Source organism: Macaca mulatta, chromosome 1, assembly GCF_049350105.2.
Source record: "Macaca mulatta isolate MMU2019108-1 chromosome 1, T2T-MMU8v2.0, whole genome shotgun sequence".
NCBI lineage: Eukaryota > Metazoa > Chordata > Mammalia > Primates > Cercopithecidae > Macaca > Macaca mulatta.
Window position 1 is genome coordinate 130,585,258 of NC_133406.1, and position 16,475 is coordinate 130,601,732.

The 16,475-nt window shown below is 44.5% G+C and overlaps 1 protein-coding gene across 2 annotated transcripts; it reads left to right on the forward strand.

Annotated features, from left to right (window-relative positions):
- The first annotated feature begins 34 nt into the window (after positions 1 to 34).
- GNAT2 (G protein subunit alpha transducin 2) lies at positions 35 to 15,938 on the forward strand. 2 transcript variants are annotated; one of them, XM_015147829.3, is made up of 9 exons: positions 35 to 347; positions 6,860 to 7,030; positions 9,284 to 9,326; positions 9,605 to 9,746; positions 10,725 to 10,882; positions 12,792 to 12,920; positions 13,129 to 13,258; positions 14,933 to 15,086; positions 15,488 to 15,938. In XM_015147829.3, the coding sequence occupies exons 2-9, from the start codon at positions 6,913 to 6,915 to the stop codon at positions 15,676 to 15,678; spliced, it is 1,065 nt and encodes a 354-aa protein (XP_015003315.1). In that variant the 5' UTR covers positions 35 to 347; positions 6,860 to 6,912; the 3' UTR covers positions 15,679 to 15,938. The 2 variants fall into 2 exon arrangements, with proteins under 2 accessions (XP_015003315.1, XP_077808139.1); XM_077952013.1 differs by lacking the exon at positions 35 to 347 and adding an exon at positions 5,375 to 5,500.
- Positions 15,939 to 16,475: the final 537 nt, after the last annotated feature.

Consider the following 16,475-nt stretch of genomic DNA (forward strand, 5'->3'; position numbering starts at 1 on the left):
CCCCCGCCTGGCCCCGCCTCCGCCTGCCGACCCCGCCTCGCCATTTTTTTCTCTTCCTGGGCGCCACGTGGGCAGCCGCCACACCGCGGTAGGGCTGGCCTGAGCTGACCCTTGATCTTGGGGCAGTTTCGTGCGTCAGCTTCCTCATCCGTAAGATGGGGTAATGACAGTACCTCACTCAAAGGGGTTACTGTGAAGATTAAACGTAAAGTCCCTTTACCTAGTGCCTGGCACGAAGTCAGGGCCCAATGAAAGGTAGCTGTTGTTATCGTCCCAGGATTCATTTTAAGCAGAAGTCCTGCCCCTGCAATCTCACCTGGTCGTCTGTTTTCTTCCGGCCGGCATAGGTAGGAGGCTGTGCCCTGCAATTCTGGCTCCCCTTCCCACATTTCTGTATTTGGTGGTTAAGAGCTTTAACTCTAGCCAGAATGTCTGCGTTCAAATCCAGATTTCACCTACTTCCTGATACTGGACAAGTTACCTAACTTCTCTGTGCTTCTGTTTCTTCCGTAAAATGAGTGTAAGAGTACCTGCTTTATATGGTGGTTAAGATGAATGAGTTAATGTAAGTTAACTGCTTAGAACTGTGCCTGGCCTGTAGTTAGCACTTTTTTATTATTACCATTGCTTTAGCCTTGGCCTTGGTTCTCTATTGACACTCACAGGTTGATTCACTTACAGCCGTTCTGGGGTCTGCAGACATCCTATCCAACAAGCATCCCCACTGCCAAGGGGTAGAAAATCCGACCTAAAGGGAACTTGTGGAGGGAAGTCCCTAAGACTTCACTGAATATAATTAAATGCATTAGCAGGAATTAATCTCTTCCCTATTTTCCCTCTTGTGGGAGGCCTTTGCCCCCCAAACCCAGTTGTTCTAATGCTGTTTGTCTGGCTCCTCCCAGTTCTCACCACCCCCACAGCAGAGTTCCTTCCCAAACTCTGCCTGCCTCTTCTCTCCCCACGCTGGATTCTGGACTTTGAACCCTGTGCTCCACCTGCATCTGGTGCCACTTCCATTGATCCCTGTCTACTGTTCCCTGAACAAACTTAAAAAAACTTGGCCTCTTCACCTCACACAGAATCCATAGAACTAAAAAGAGAACAGAGATAACCAGGTTTACCTATCAAAATAGCAAAGACTAAAAAACAAAAAAACAAACACTAATGCAGGTGGCAAGGGTATAGTTAGTGAGATGGGAGACACACACACACGTACGTGTGCACACACATTACTGGTGGCCTTGAACACTGATATAATCTCTCTGAAAGCCATCTGGTAATATATAATCAAAAGTTTCAAAAAGGTTCTTATTATTTGACCCAGTAATCAATTTTCTGGAGTTTTTCTTAAAAAAGCTGCCAGAAAAATATGTATGCAAAAAGTTGCTCAGCACCACAATGTGTATTGCATAGGAAAGTTAGACACTTTAAAGGCCCAACAGTAGGGGAATGTTTATGGAAGATTCATACCATGAAATACAGCCATTAAAAATTGTTCTTGGAGAAATGTTTAATGATGTGGAAATGTTTACAATATAAAGTTAGGTAAAAGAATGGATGCAAAACACTATATACAGAATGGTCCTACTTATGTGATATACATGGGTAGAAAAGAAACACACCAACAAGTTTACCAATGATTATCTGTAGTGGTGGAATTATGGGTTATATTTTATTTATTTGCATTTTGAAAATTATAATACATACCCATAACTTTTATAATCAAGGGACTAGAAATCAACAAAAATCGGTAAAAATCCATAATTGACTCCACAGTCCCCCCAACCCAGACTTCCCTGGGTCTTAACCCCAGACTTAAACTATTCTGTTTACATTTGTGGCCCACTGAATTGGTCTTGGGGCCCTTAGGGATTTTGAGGCTGATGGACTCTCAAGAATGAATAAAATGAATCTCAAAAATCAAGCACCATGTAACTACATAGAATGTCATGTATCTTCTGATAAGATGCAAATGTTGACATAGTTTTAAAGATAGTATCTTGCATTGGGCCAGGCCTCTTGAGCCTCCTGCTTAATGCAGACCTACCTACCTCAGCAGCCAATAGGTGGCAATCCTTGCCCTCCACCCAGCCCAGGCAAACCAGTTCATTAGTCCCTTTATGCTAGTCCCCTAGTCCGATCTGCAACACACCCCTCACTCTACAACCCTCCCCTATTTCCAGGTCATCTGGTGTATTGTGGCTGCTAGGAAGTCGGCCCTGATTACAGTTAAGCATCAGTCCCTCCACCCACTCAATACCAGCAAGAATCACAGTGAGGTTTCATTGTCTATGCAGAATAGAGCTTGGGAAATAAAGGCCTGAGTCATCCTATGGCCTGGGCTTTTTTCACACTGAGGCCTTAACATTGCTTTTGAGCCTCTGGGATCTTCCCTAGCTCCAAACACAGCTTCCTCCCCTCCTAGCCTGTTCCCCACATGGCTCCTTAACTGACCCTCCTGGAATCCCAGCTCCCTAACGATGGTGCACTCCTGTTTCTCTGAAGAACTGCTTTTCTTTACTTCTGGACTTCAGCTCACTGTGATGTCAGCCTCCCTAGCTAGGCCAGAACAATCTTCACAGATACTAAACTTGGGAGAGAATATCTGCATCTCCAAAAAGGTCCTTGGCCAGGGCAATTTCCCAAACCATACCTTATGCCTAGGCCCTTCTAGAAACAAGCTGTTCAGCTCTGCTTTCTTAGCTTCTCCTAGCAGCCAGCTCCCTCTACCACCCACCTCAGTCACCCAGCATTGTGTTTATAGCACCATGCAGCTGTTTCCATCTGTACTTGTTTATAAGACCCCAGTGGATTTTAGCCAAACCCCTTGCCATTGAAGGCGCTTCACTGGCTGGCTCCAATTTCCCTTTCTTGTCCTTATCTTCACCTCCCAGCCCTCCACTCCGTGCACCTTTCACTCCAGTCCAGTCACATCAAAGTCCAGGTCTTCTCTGAGCACACCTTGTACCTTGTACCTCTACCTGTTTTCTCATGCTCTTTCCTTTCCCCAAAACACTAATCTCCCATTTCCACTGTTGTTCTGCTTCTCTGTGGAAAGTCTGTTCATTTCACAATCACCCTTTTCTTTCTTCTGCCATAAAACTTGTCAGACAGTCAGCTGTGTGTTTAATTGCCTTTCCTACCAGGGGTGAATGCTAGGTCTTAAACAGCTCTGAATTTCCCAGCACTACTGCAGTATCCCTTTCACTAATTTGTTTCTCTGTGAATTTCCCCCACCTCTGCCTATGGACTGGAAGGTCCTGAAGGTAGTTCTCATCCTTCATATCCTCCCACTCCATCTGGGACAAGTCTTTACCCACAGTTCACTTAAGACAAAGCTTACCACGGATGTCAGACAGATCCCTTAACTCAGGAAACATGCCCAAATCACTGAGAAACAGTGATTTACTTTTCATCCAAGATGATATGGTTATAAAGGGCTGTGAATCAAAACAACTGAGCTCTGGCTTGGCTTCTGATACTACCTTGCTTATTAATGTGAGGATCACTTTTCTGTACTTCAGTTCACTCACCTCAAAAATGGAAATAGCACTACATACCTTACTTACTTCATCAGGAAACTGTCCCTAAATGTGATCATAAAGTGGAACAGCTACAACAAAGGCACAGAGTTGACAACAGAGGCAGAGGCAGGAGGTCACGGGCATCAGGATGATGTATGCACAGTAATGGATCTGTGTTCTCAGGCCAGGCGAGGGCTAGCAGTTCCCTCTCTCAGCTTTCCAGTGAGAATGGGGAACTTCCACCCAGTAGGTTAGGGAACAAAGCAGAAGCAGCACAGAAGTTTGCAGAGGTAGCAGTAGAAAAAGGAACGAGCCCACTTTCCCTGTGTGTGAAACAAGTTAGTGGTTCCTTTAACAAGGGCTGCTGTTATCGAGTTCATGCATTTGCCCATGCTTTCTCTCTCTGGCTACTTATGTGGGAGTAATAGAAAGAAGGATCACTGGTTTGTCTGTTCACTAGGACATATAACTTCGTTTTTTTGTTTTTGAAACAGAGTCTCACTCTGTCGCCCAGGCTGGAGTGCAGTGGTGCAATCTCGGCTCACTGCAACCTCCGCCTCCCGGGTTCAAGCGATTCTCGTGCCTCTATCTCCCAAGCAGCTGGATGTATGCCACCATGCTGGGTTTTGTTTTGTTTTTTTTTTTGAGACAGAATCTTGTTCTGTCATCCATGCTGGAGTGCAGTGCCTCCTGGGTTCAAGTGATTCTCCTGCCTCACCCTCCCAAGTAGCTGGGATTACAGGTGCCTGCCACCATGCCCGGCTAATTTTTGTATTTTTTTTTTAAAGTAGAGATAGGGTTTCACCATGTTGAGTAGGCTGTCTCAAACTCCTGACCTCAGATGATCTGCCCGTTTCGGCCTCCCAAAGTGTTGGGATTACAGGCATGAGCCACCACTCTTGGCCTAATTTTTGTAGTTTTAGTAGATACAGGGTTTCACCGTGTTGGCTAGGAACTCCTGACCTCAGGTGATCCGCCCACCTCAGCCTCCCAAAGTGCTGGGATTACAGGCATGAGCCACTGTGCCCAGCCAACTTTAAATGAGTTACTTAACTCTCAAGTCTCTGTTAATCTAGTCTGTAAATTGGGGACGATAGCAGTTATTGTGAGAATTAACTGTTACGAGCCACTTACATTGTTCAGTAGTTATTATAATAACTATAACATAATAATTATTAATAGTTCCAGGCAGCCCCTTGAACGGTGTAGCCTTCAGCATAGCTCTGGCCTCAGTGTGAGTTACTGTGAGTACTGAGTTACTGTGGGTAGGCTACAGCACGTCTGGCAGTGGGGTATAATTACTGAAACCTTATAATGAAGATTCCAAGATAGTCACAATTTCAAAGAGACTCTCCTGTTTTCCCTTAGGTCAATAAGCACTTGCCAATTTGATGGGAAAACATGGCTACCACGGAAAGCCCCTCAGCAGCTGCCTATTTCTCCATCAGCCCGTACAGTCGCTGAAAGGTGGTGTGAAGGAGGAAGATAATTAGCTATGGCTCAGGGTACCTGATAGGCGGGGAGACCTAGATTCTACTCCTGACCATCCCAGTCCCAACTGGCCACTGCTGCACAAGTCCAGCTCTCAAATGAAAGAGCAAATTACATCCTTCGAGCTCAGTTCTCCACCTTGGCTGTACGCTAGAATCAGCTGGGGATGTTTTTAAATTCTTGTGCCTGGACTGCACTCCAGACCAATTTAATCAGTATTTTTTAAAAAGCACTCCAGGTAAATGCTACTGTACACTAAAAGTTGAGAACTGTTTCAGGGCAGGGTTTTTCAAACTTCACAGGCGTAATAACTACCTGTATTAGCTTAAAATATTTTCTCTGGCTCTGGAGTTTGATTCTAACATACCCTTTAAAAACTTGTACACTATTTTAACATCTCAGAAAGCAGGGTGATCTTCTAGTCAGTGGCACCTAAGACTTGAGGACACACAGAAACCAGCAACCCAGCTGATTCTTAGGATTAGGTAAGTTAAGGGGAAAACAGTTCCCGAGGGCAGTGCTTCCCAATCTTTAATGTCTTTAGAGTCACCTGAGATCTTGTTAAAATGCGGATTCCGAATCAGAAGTTCTGGGTTAAAGCCTGAGATTCTGCATGTCTAATGAGCTTCTGGGTGATCTGATGTTGCTGGCTCTTGATCCGCATTTTGGGCAGCAAAATTCTAAAACATCTCCACCCGAGGAGGCTCCACCAGCAAGACTCGTTTAAGTCAACTGAAATAACTGGCATAGAGGAGTACAACCTGTGGAGTCCTCAATGTCTGTGAGGCAGTTACTAGACCGCACCCTCATTTTTCCCCCAGGAAAGGGCAGCTGGGATGAGAGCCAGAGGGAGAGAGAGCTGCCCCGACCTTTGAGAAGCCAGAGTCTGGAGTCCAATTTCCCAAAGAAGCAGAGTTTGTTGTGTGAGGCAGCACAAATCCCACACTGAATACCAGCAAAGTTCACTTATGAAGTGAAGCTGGGACTCAGCTGGCTTTAGTGGGCCGAAGGGAAGCAACCCCATTCTCTTCACCATACACCCTTTTTCTACATTTATTCATTCACCAAACCTTTTGATCCACGAACAAACTACAGGTTCTGAGAGGTTCAAAGATGAGTCAGATTTGGTCCATTGAGCTCCAGGGGGAGAAATGCAGTGAGGGAAAAGATTTGTAAAATGACATACAATATGAAATGATAAGTGCCAATAACAGAAGTACAAAGAGAGGGGCCAGTACAAAGGAGCAATGCTAGTAGCTTCCTGGAGCAGCAGCCACTGTGGGACCTGAAACATTCCTAATCTTCCCAAAGAAGGGCACCACCCAAAACAAATTTCCTTGCCAGGACCAGCCTATGGTAAACGAGTATGCTTTGATACCCTGAAGCCCTTGAAACCAAGACCTCATAATCTGGAGACTCAACATAAGGAATGCTTCCTACCTATATGCCCGTAATCTCTAGCTCTATGATGCAAATAAATCCAAGGAAGCAAGAGACTTTCAGGGGATGAGCCCCTTAAAGGATGGAAGTGGTTGTGCATCCTATCCTTCTCCCAGAACCCAGCAGATCATTTCCCTAGTTACATAAACATTTGAGTCTTTACCCCTTGCCATACTGACAAAGCTCTTAATTGGCTTGACCTATCACATTGCTAGATATAAAGGCTACAATCCCCAGACTAAGAAGTAGGTCTCCAGTTGGAGTAGGGAGTCTCAGTCAATGTAGGCAGAGTACAAGACCCTACAGCCTGCTCTCTTACCTGACCTTGTATAGACCAGCTTTTAGGGGAGCCAAGTTGGGATACTCAATTCCAACTCTTTTCCTTCTCTCCGTCTCACATACAGGAAACCTTACGAGAAAGGTTTAGGGGCCTGAAAAAGGTGACAAGACGGCAAAGATGGGAAGTGGAGCCAGTGCTGAGGACAAAGAACTGGCCAAGAGGTCCAAGGAGCTAGAAAAGAAGCTGCAGGAAGATGCTGATAAGGAAGCCAAGACTGTCAAGCTGCTACTGCTGGGTGAGTGAGATGGGAAGATGAGCCAGAGAAGGCAGGGGTCCTTCCTGCTTTCCTGAAGGGTCAGTGGGTTCTACCTCACCCCATGGGAAGGAGGGGTGGCAGGTCATTTTTCCTCTCCTCTACACAGTCTCAGGCTAGGTGATCAGGAGATCTAGAGCTGAGTTAATATGGGGCCTAAAGAGCCACCCCAAGGGGATCCAGAATGCCAAGGCTATTCCGGAGTTTTTCTACTCTTGAGTGAGGAATAGTGCAAGGGCCACCATGAACCCTCCCATTTCCAAATCTAACCAAATCTAACACATCCTTTAGGCTTCAAGGACCCTGGACTTGCACATTGTACCCAATCTGCAGTCAGAGAACCCTAAGCCAAGAAATCAGAAGAGAACAGGACCTTCCCTCACCAACAGGCTCACAAGTCCCAATATACAGTCAGTGCCAACAGTCCCAGAGATAGTCCCACTGGTTTTTGCCAAGTATAGTGGTTTCTTCTTGTTTGCAGTAAAAATTCTGGAAGCAGGGGGCCCTGAGTGAGGAGGAATAGTGTCTATGTATAGCAGTCCCTTCCTGGCTCTCTATTCAATAGCCACCTTCAAAGTCCCTGCCAGATGGAAGGTTCATCAACTTGATGAGCTCCTAAGCAGATCACTGGTCTGTGCTGAGAAAATAAAAGCACCTCAATTTGTCAGGGAAATTGATCATGGCTGTAAATAAAACCAAGACAAGAACATTTGAGACATGTGGCTTAGGAAAAGAAACCACTGGTACCACAGAAGTAGGGTAGCTGGAGCAAGTGGGGTCTATGTAGCAGAAGATTGGATGCCTGAGCTGGGCTTCCAAGCCCTCATAAGGGATCTGGGAATTGACGCACTAGGCTAAGGTGCCTTCTTTTCCCCCAGCTGATCTGTGGCACAGTCGTAAGGACACACTAAAGGAGCACATCTCTGTAAGCTGGACCCAGACTCTAAGGAGCCCAGGAGGTTACGCAGGGGGAAACAGAGATGGTGGGGCCACTGAGAGATCTTTTAAGCCTAAGCAGATTTCTTCTAGATTCAGGATAAGCTGCTTAGAGGGAACAAGCACAGGCGAAATGGGAGGAGGTCGAGGCATTAGGGTAGTATAAACTCAGCATTAAAGGTATAAGTTTTTGATGGGGAGAGCAGAGTGTGAATGAGGACATTAGGACACTTTAGTCAATAAAGGAAACCCACTTAGTCCCATCCAAGATCAGGCTGAGCAACATGGTGAAACCCTGTCTCTACAAAAAAAAAAAAAAAAAAAAAAATAGGCCGAGTGCAGTGGTGCACGCCTGTCATCCCAGCACTTTGGGAGGCCAAGACAGGTGGATCACCTGAGGTCAGGAGTTTGAGACCAGCCTGGCCAACACAGTGAAACCCTGTTTCTACTAAAAATACAAAAATTAGTCAGGTGTGGTGGCACGCGCCTGTAGAGTCCCAGCTATGCAGGAGGCTGAGGCAGAAGAACTGCTTAAAACCCGGGAGGCAGAGGTTGCAGTGAGCCAAGATAGCACCACTGCACTCCAGCCTGGGAGACAGAGCAAGACTGTCTCAAAAAGAAAAAAAAAAAAAAAAAAAAATGTAGCCGGGCATGATGTCACACGCCTGGAATCCCAACTACTCAGGAGATTGAGGTAGGAGGATCACTTGAGCCCGGGAAGTCGAGGCTGCAGTAAGCTGAGATCCTGCCATGACACTCCAGCCTGGGCTATAAACCTGAGACCCTGTCTCAAAAAAAAAGGGAACCAGCAAGGTGATGAAAATATAGTATTTTGGTGAAATGATCCAGCTCTCTCCAATCTTACCCCAAGATCACTCTCCTGAGTCAAAAATAGGCACAGAGGAGAAATGTTAAAGGACTCCCCCTGTATCTGTTACATCTGGGAGATTTTGACTCCCAGCAGTCATTTGGAAATGTCTGGAGACACTTTTGGTTGTCATAACTAGGGAAGTGGGGTGCTATTGGCCTCTAGTGGGTAGAGGCCAGGAATGCTGCTAAACATCCTACCATGCATGAGACAGCCCAAACTAACTAGTACTGAAATTAAGAAACTGCTCTAAATCCAGGGTGAATGGCCTAAGCTCAAGCCTGCCAGAAATTGAGGGCAGCAGTCATCCCTATGTATTCTCCTCTAACAAGACCCCCAAGCAAGCAGTGGCTCTGACTTCTCCCAAGCCATCTCCTGGAAGGCTGGGGAGAACTGGTGGAAATCGAAAGCACAAGCATTTTTCCTTCCAGGTGCTGGGGAGTCAGGAAAGAGCACCATCGTCAAACAGATGAAGTGAGTAGCAACAAAGCCCCAAAGCACTGGGATAGGGTGAAGAAGTCAGCCAGTGGAGGTATTCAAAGTGAAAGGCTCTTTAGCCTCAAGGAGCCCAGGTATAAAGGATCTGATTCCAATGCCCCTCATCTGTACCTCTTGCCCCCACCCTCCGCTTTGAGAAAGCAGTAGCAACAGAGAGATAGGATTCTTATGACCCCTTAAATACCCCCAAATTCCTAATCCCTTAGGTCTGGTTACTGAGGTCCAACTAAAGACAGAGTGTCTGCCCCTTGCAGGATCATTCACCAGGATGGCTATTCACCAGAAGAATGCCTGGAGTTCAAGGCTATCATCTATGGAAATGTGCTGCAGTCCATCCTGGCTATCATTCGGGCCATGACCACACTGGGCATCGACTATGCTGAATCAAGCTGTGCGGTATGTGGTTACTATTATGTGGTTAAGGGTGGAAGCAGAAAGGCTAGAAGAAACATACAAACTATATGGAAAGATGGGTAAGAAAAATAGTAACTAAAATCCCACCTGCTGAATTTCAAATCTCTTAATGCAGTCCTGGAGAAGTAAGCAACCTCCACTTTTATTTTTACTGGGACAGGGTCTTGCTCTCTCGCCCAAGCTGAAATGCAGTGGTGTGATCATGGCTCACTGCAATCTCACCCTCCCAGGCTTAAGTGATTCTCCCACCTCAGCCCCAGTAGGTGGGACCACAGGTGTGCACCACCACGCCCAGCTATTTTTTTTTTTTTTTTGTCAAACTCCTGGCCTTAAGCACTCCTCTTGCCTCAGACTCCCAAGGTGTTGGGATTACAGGCGTGAGCCACCGTGCCTGGCCTCAAGCCCTACTTTATAAGAAATATTTACAAAATAAAGCTGCTCACAGCCTCCTCTGCTTTTTTACTTTATTTTACGTTTAAATTGCTACCCTTGGGTTCCTGGCCATGGAACTTTTGTAAGTGAAATCCCTACTTCTAGTACTGGCCTTTTTCTAGCTTTAAATCACTGAAGAAAAAAGGTGATGGGTCCCTGTCTTCTATCTTGTCTATTTCATGGTCAATCTAGCCTTTACATTCCCAGTCTCTCTGCAGCAGAGGACCCACGTTTTGTGGCAGTAAACTTTCAGACTAAGGATGGAAGCCAGAAACTCCAGAGAGGAAATACCTGGGACCCCTGCCCTGCTTTAGACACATCCCAGGGCTGGGTATAGTGCCACCCTCTGCATCTGGGGAGCATACTCAAAAATTAATCAGTAGTTTTCTTACATAGAATCTTCACTGCAGATTGCTTCCATCTTAGGTCTTTGTAGTAATGTAAAATGCTCCATTCAGCAGTCTTCCCAGAAGCCTCTTGGAAAGCTATTACTCCTGTGAAGTTCTTAACCAGGTTTCTGCATTACAGGACGATGGGCGACAGCTCAACAACCTGGCTGACTCCATTGAGGAGGGAACCATGCCTCCAGAGCTCGTGGAGGTCATTAGGAGGTTGTGGAAGGATGGCGGGGTGCAAGCCTGCTTCGAGAGAGCTGCAGAATACCAGCTCAATGACTCCGCATCTTAGTAAGACTCTTGACTGGGGAGAGGGTGGGTTGATGCTTAAGCAATCTTCTAGCCAGTCTTCTCTCTGGTTGGGAGAAATTTCACCCAACCCAAAATTTCAGGCATTGAAAGCTGGAGACCCAGACTGAATTCAGCCTGTGGATCTGTTTTGTTAGGCTTCAGCAATGTTTTGAATTTAATGCTATGGGGAGATCTGCCACAGTTGTCACTATTTTATATTGCTTTACACTGGCTCACTACAGCCTACAAGGCTAAAGATGCAAAATTCAAAAGAGGTGCTCTGCCTCATAGCCCTCAGCCCTGTTCTCTTGAGGTGTACACTGAGCCTCTCCTTCCAGAACCCTAAGATAGCCCTGCAGTTCTGTCATACACTCTCCCAGGAGTAATGTGATTCATGATGGCTCTTTCAGGGAAGAATTTTCTATCTGGTAATCTAAGCTCTACTTAGGCCACTAAGCAGAAATGAGTCTCCTACACCTGGAGCATCTTATGTCAGGATGCCAAGGTAGGGGACACAAACTACGAGGGCAAACCAAAGGAAGGTGGTCAGGAATTAGTACCATCATTGCAAAGCTGCTTCCAAAAAGATAAGGGACATAATTTATCAATCAGATATATCAATTTATACCTCAGACAGTATGGGATCATAGAAAAGCATGGATTTTGAAGTCAAACCTGAGTTTATTTAACCTAACCATCTGTCTCCTAATCTTGTAATAATGCTATCACTTACTGTTCCTGGAGCACTCAAAGCCCAGTCACTGCTAGGTGTGCTGTGTATATCATCTCAAGGCCCTTTACCCATCTACACAATAAGACTTTAAGGTAGATGGTACCTTTCTAATTAGCCTCATTTTACACATGAAAAACTGAAGTTCAGAGAAGTTAATCAACTGCCCAAGGTCATGTAGATAAATGGCAGAGACTGCATTTGCATTGGGCTGCTTGACTACAAAGCTGAATATTTTTCATAATACACCACAATTTCTCTTGACCCTAGCCAAGTCTTTAACTCTCCTGAATTTCTCCATCTGTAAAATGGGGATATGAAACTTGATGGCTTAGGAGTTTAAACGAGAATATGCACATTAAAATGCCTGGCATACAGCAGGCACTTGTGTTACTTGTGCTTCCCTCCTCCTCTCAGTCATCTCAGTTCACATCTGCCTTCCTCCTGCCTTTTCTTTTAAAAAACTAACTTTTTCTTTTTTATGGTAACTTTCAAACATATACGAAAGTAGAAATAATATAATGAATTACCCCTCAACAGTTGTCAACTCATGGCCAATCTTATTTCATTTTACCTCCATTTCCTACTGGATTATTCTGAAGCAAATTCCAGGTATCATTTCATGCTAAAAATGTCATTATGAATCTCTAAAATATTGACCCTTTTTATAAAAAGAATATAATCACACCCAAATAGTTAACAATTCTTTAATAGCATCAAATATCACCAAATTGGTGTTCAAATTTCCCCGGTTATCTCAAATGTTTCCTCCCCAGTTTGATTCAGGATATAAACAAAGTGCCTGTGTTGCATGTCTCTAAAGTCTCTTTCAATTTACTGCCTCTTGATGGAACTTTTAGCACCCACTGAAACCACTAAATCTCATTCCAAAATCTACAAAAGCTTGCAGTCAGGGGAAACCCAAGGAAAACTTACCTAACTTGATTTAAATGTGCTGGAACCCCAGCCACAAGTGGGCTTGTTCCTCAGTCCATCCCCCATTTCCTCTAGTTAATGACTTATGAAGGTTTAAAGGAAAGAATCCTAAATTTAACAGTATGGCTTCTAGTCCTGCTTTCTATCACCAAATTAGCTGTGTGACTTTGGGTAAGATACCTTTTACATCTCTTAGCCTTATCTGTGGAAAATTTGTCACTGATGCTAATCACTTTTCTCTAGCTACCTGAACCAATTAGAACGAATCACAGACCCTGAGTACCTCCCTAGTGAGCAAGATGTGCTCCGATCCAGAGTCAAAACCACGGGCATCATTGAAACCAAGTTTTCTGTCAAAGACTTGAATTTCAGGTAAGTGCATGGTTCCCTGGGGCACCTCGGATACACGTGTGAAATCCCGAAAAGGGGCACAGGCAGGCCTCTTGGCCTTTGGTGAAGCCTAATCTAAATTACTGTTCTGCTTCTCCCCCTTTTCCTCTCCCACTTCATGGGGTGAACATCAAAGGCCTATGGGTCAGATGCTGGGCATACCTATGAAAATAGCTGCTTCTTCCCTCAGGATGTTTGATGTGGGAGGGCAGAGATCAGAGAGAAAGAAGTGGATCCACTGCTTCGAGGGAGTCACCTGCATCATTTTCTGTGCAGCCCTCAGTGCCTATGATATGGTGCTGGTGGAAGATGACGAAGTGGTGAGTGGCCCTTGCACCAAGCAGCTTTGGTAGAACAAGTTCTCCCCATGAGCCTTTCTCTAAGTCTTGTGTCACTCTACTGCCCAACTTAGGTAATTTCAGTCTAGCAGACCAATCAATGTCTCATGCAAATAATTCTAGAAAAACAACTTCTTCTGCAGGTTCTAGGTTAGCATTTTAGAGCTCCAAATTTACTGAGAGTGAGCTTGGTCTCAAATTAGACATCGAAGTATCACTTGGACATCACAAAGCTCGTAAGAGGAATTGAATGTAAAGAGATAAGGGACCATCAACTAGGCAAAGCAAAGGAGTTACACTTAGTACTCTCCCAAGTTGCCTAAGGAAGGAGATGAAAATGATAGAACAGAGAAAATAGCATATATGAATCTTCATTGCAACATAATAGAGGGGTTGAACTAGTAACCCCACTTAGAATGCTAAAAATGTACTGTCCATAGGAGTAAGGAGAGACTGGCAGACCAGCTCTCATGCCAATTAAATTGGCAGCTGGAAGACTATCCAAGAGTGGTTCTCTTTAGCCTGTAGAATTCTGTAGGACACGAGTTCTACAGCACAAGTGTTAGAGCCCAGCCAGTTACCTTCTCTGAAGTGAGAAAGGTTAGAGGCGTGAAAAACGTTAATTTCACCCAAGCATCTGCTTACAAATGGAGGTCCACAGCTTGCTGATGAAAGGGATACTCCTATCCCTTGCCACAGCTTGTTCTCTTCCCTTCCCCTTGTAGTTTTAACTTCACATTAGGGCACTCTGAATATCATCTAACCAAGATGGCTTACAGAGCTATTCACTTCCCATCTTTAACCCTAAAGATTAAAGTATAAGAGACTTTCCATCTTTAACCCTAAAGTCTATAAACCAAGTCTGTAAGACCCTTAAAGGGTTGTACAGGAGTATTATGGGGGAAAAAGCCACAAATGAGATTGTTCTTGTTTTATTAGATAAGTAGACTGAACTCAAGTCAACTGATAGCATACTTCAAAATCCTAAAGACCTGCTCCCTAAAAGCAGGCTGGGCTGGGGCAATGGGCAGCCTCTGCAGATATATAGCACGACTTCTCGCTCTCTAAGTAGCAATCAGAGAAGGAAATGAGAGAGCAGAAATGCTTGTGGTATGGCACTGGGAAATTCTCCAACCCTCACCATGTGGCAACAGGACCAAAGTAGCCCAAACTGAGATCTGGGACCCCATGAAAGAATCCTATCAAAATCATCCTGGAGATGCATATGGGCACATGCTAACTTGGGCCTGTTTCAACCCATTATCAGCACTACTTATAAAATGTCAAGTTCTCAGTTGCACCCTGGCTGCTAAAGATCTGCATAACACATATTATAGACCTATATGCCAGCCACTATCATGGACACAATACATATGCAATCTCATTTAGCTTTCATTATAACCCTATAAGACAGGAAAACAGACTCAGAAAAAGCTCAATAATTTTCCACAAGTCACACAGCTATTAAAAAGACAGGGAACTAGAACGAACCCACATCTCTCTGGCTTTACTCTGGTACATTAAAAAGAGATAAGCTGTTCTCTGTCTTGCTTTTTACATTTGGAGCACTGGTCTCTCCAAGGGGAACAAGAGCAGGAAGTAGGTAGCTATTCGTAAGCCAAATCTGATATTTCCAATGGTGTTTCCTCTTACTAGAATCGTATGCATGAGTCTTTGCATCTGTTCAACAGCATATGTAACCACAAGTTCTTTGCGGCTACTTCTATCGTCCTCTTTCTCAACAAGAAGGATCTCTTTGAGGAAAAAATCAAGAAAGTCCATCTCAGCATTTGTTTTCCAGAGTATGATGGTAAGTGTCAGGGGCTGGAAATAATAATAATGCCTTTTAGTAGTGACTAGCAATTGTCTCATTTTTTAGGCTAAGGTGACATAAAGAACTTAAGGGAAAACCTTGGGCACAGTTACAGGGTTTAAATTCAGATTCTCTGGAATACAGCAGGGATTAGATGCAGGAGAGCCACTGACTTCATATGATACCTACTAAAAACCAAAGGTGGAGAGACACCTCTCCTCAATTTCTTTTCAACTAAAGAGAGAAACACTGGAGTGCAATCGAGAACCTTCCCTCCAAAAACAGGCCCCCAGCTGTTGTTGTCTACATTTTAAGGATCAAGTCAATCACCTAAAGTGAGTCAGCAACTAACAAGGGTTCATTTATTCTACTTTTTCACTATTTTTCTGGAAAACCAGGAAACAACTCCTATGATGATGCGGGGAATTACATCAAGAGCCAGTTCCTTGACCTAAATATGCGAAAAGATGTCAAAGAAATCTACAGTCACATGACCTGTGCTACAGATACACAGAATGTCAAATTTGTGTTTGATGCAGTTACAGATATTATCATCAAAGAAAACCTCAAGGACTGTGGCCTCTTCTAATCCTCACCATTCCTCAGGTATAAATTCTATAAACAGGCTTGGAATCTGGGTAATTAAAAACAGAAGATTATAGTCAATATACTATGACATGAAGAATGAATCCATTCTTTGGAGATGAAGTATACATGACTGCAACTGTGTTTCATACATTCTTTTCAAAGTGGGATAGCTAGTGCAGCTTAAAGAGCACAGGCCAGTAGTTAGAAGACCCCCCAGGTTCCAGTACTGGTTTTCCAACTTAATACAAAAATGTGAATACTTTATTTTTGAGTCTTGAGTCTTTCAACTATAAAATGAAGATGACTTCCCTGCCTACTTCACAGGGTTATTCTGAGGAGCACGAACATAACTGAAGGGAAGGCACGTAAAAACTGCTTGTGCAGGCCGGGCGCAGTGGCTCACGCTTGTAATCCCAGCACGTTGGGAGGCTGAGGTGGGCGGATCACGAGATCAGGAGTTTGAGACCAATCTGGCCAACACAGTGAAACCCTGTCTCTACCAAAAATACAAAAATTAGCTGGGCATGGTGGCAGGCGCCTGTAATCCCAGCTACTCAGGAGGCTGAGGCAAGAGAATTGCTTGAACCCAGGAGGTAGAGGTTGCAGTGAGCCAAGGTCACGCCACTGCACTCCAACCTGGGCAACAGAGCTAGAATCTGTCTCAAAAAAAAGAAAAAAGAAAACTGCTTGTGTTTAGGGTCACAGAAATAAATCCTATATAAAAGCTGCCATATATTAAATTCAACACCTGGTTTTTAGAATAAACTACTGCAACAAACTATTCCAAGCAAAATAGCA

What these genes read in the sequence shown, in the direction of transcription:
- GNAT2 (XM_015147829.3), top strand. Translation starts at nt 6,913, where the DNA reads ATGGGAAGTGGAGCCAGTGCTGAGGACAAAGAACTGGCCAAGAGGTCC. An exon ending in ATGCTGAATCAAGCTGTGCG is followed by an intron (nt 9,747 to 10,724) that starts GTATGTGGTTAC and finishes TCTGCATTACAG; the next exon opens with GACGATGGGCGACAGCTCAA. An exon ending in GTCAAAGACTTGAATTTCAG is followed by an intron (nt 12,921 to 13,128) that starts GTAAGTGCATGG and finishes TTCTTCCCTCAG; the next exon opens with GATGTTTGATGTGGGAGGGC.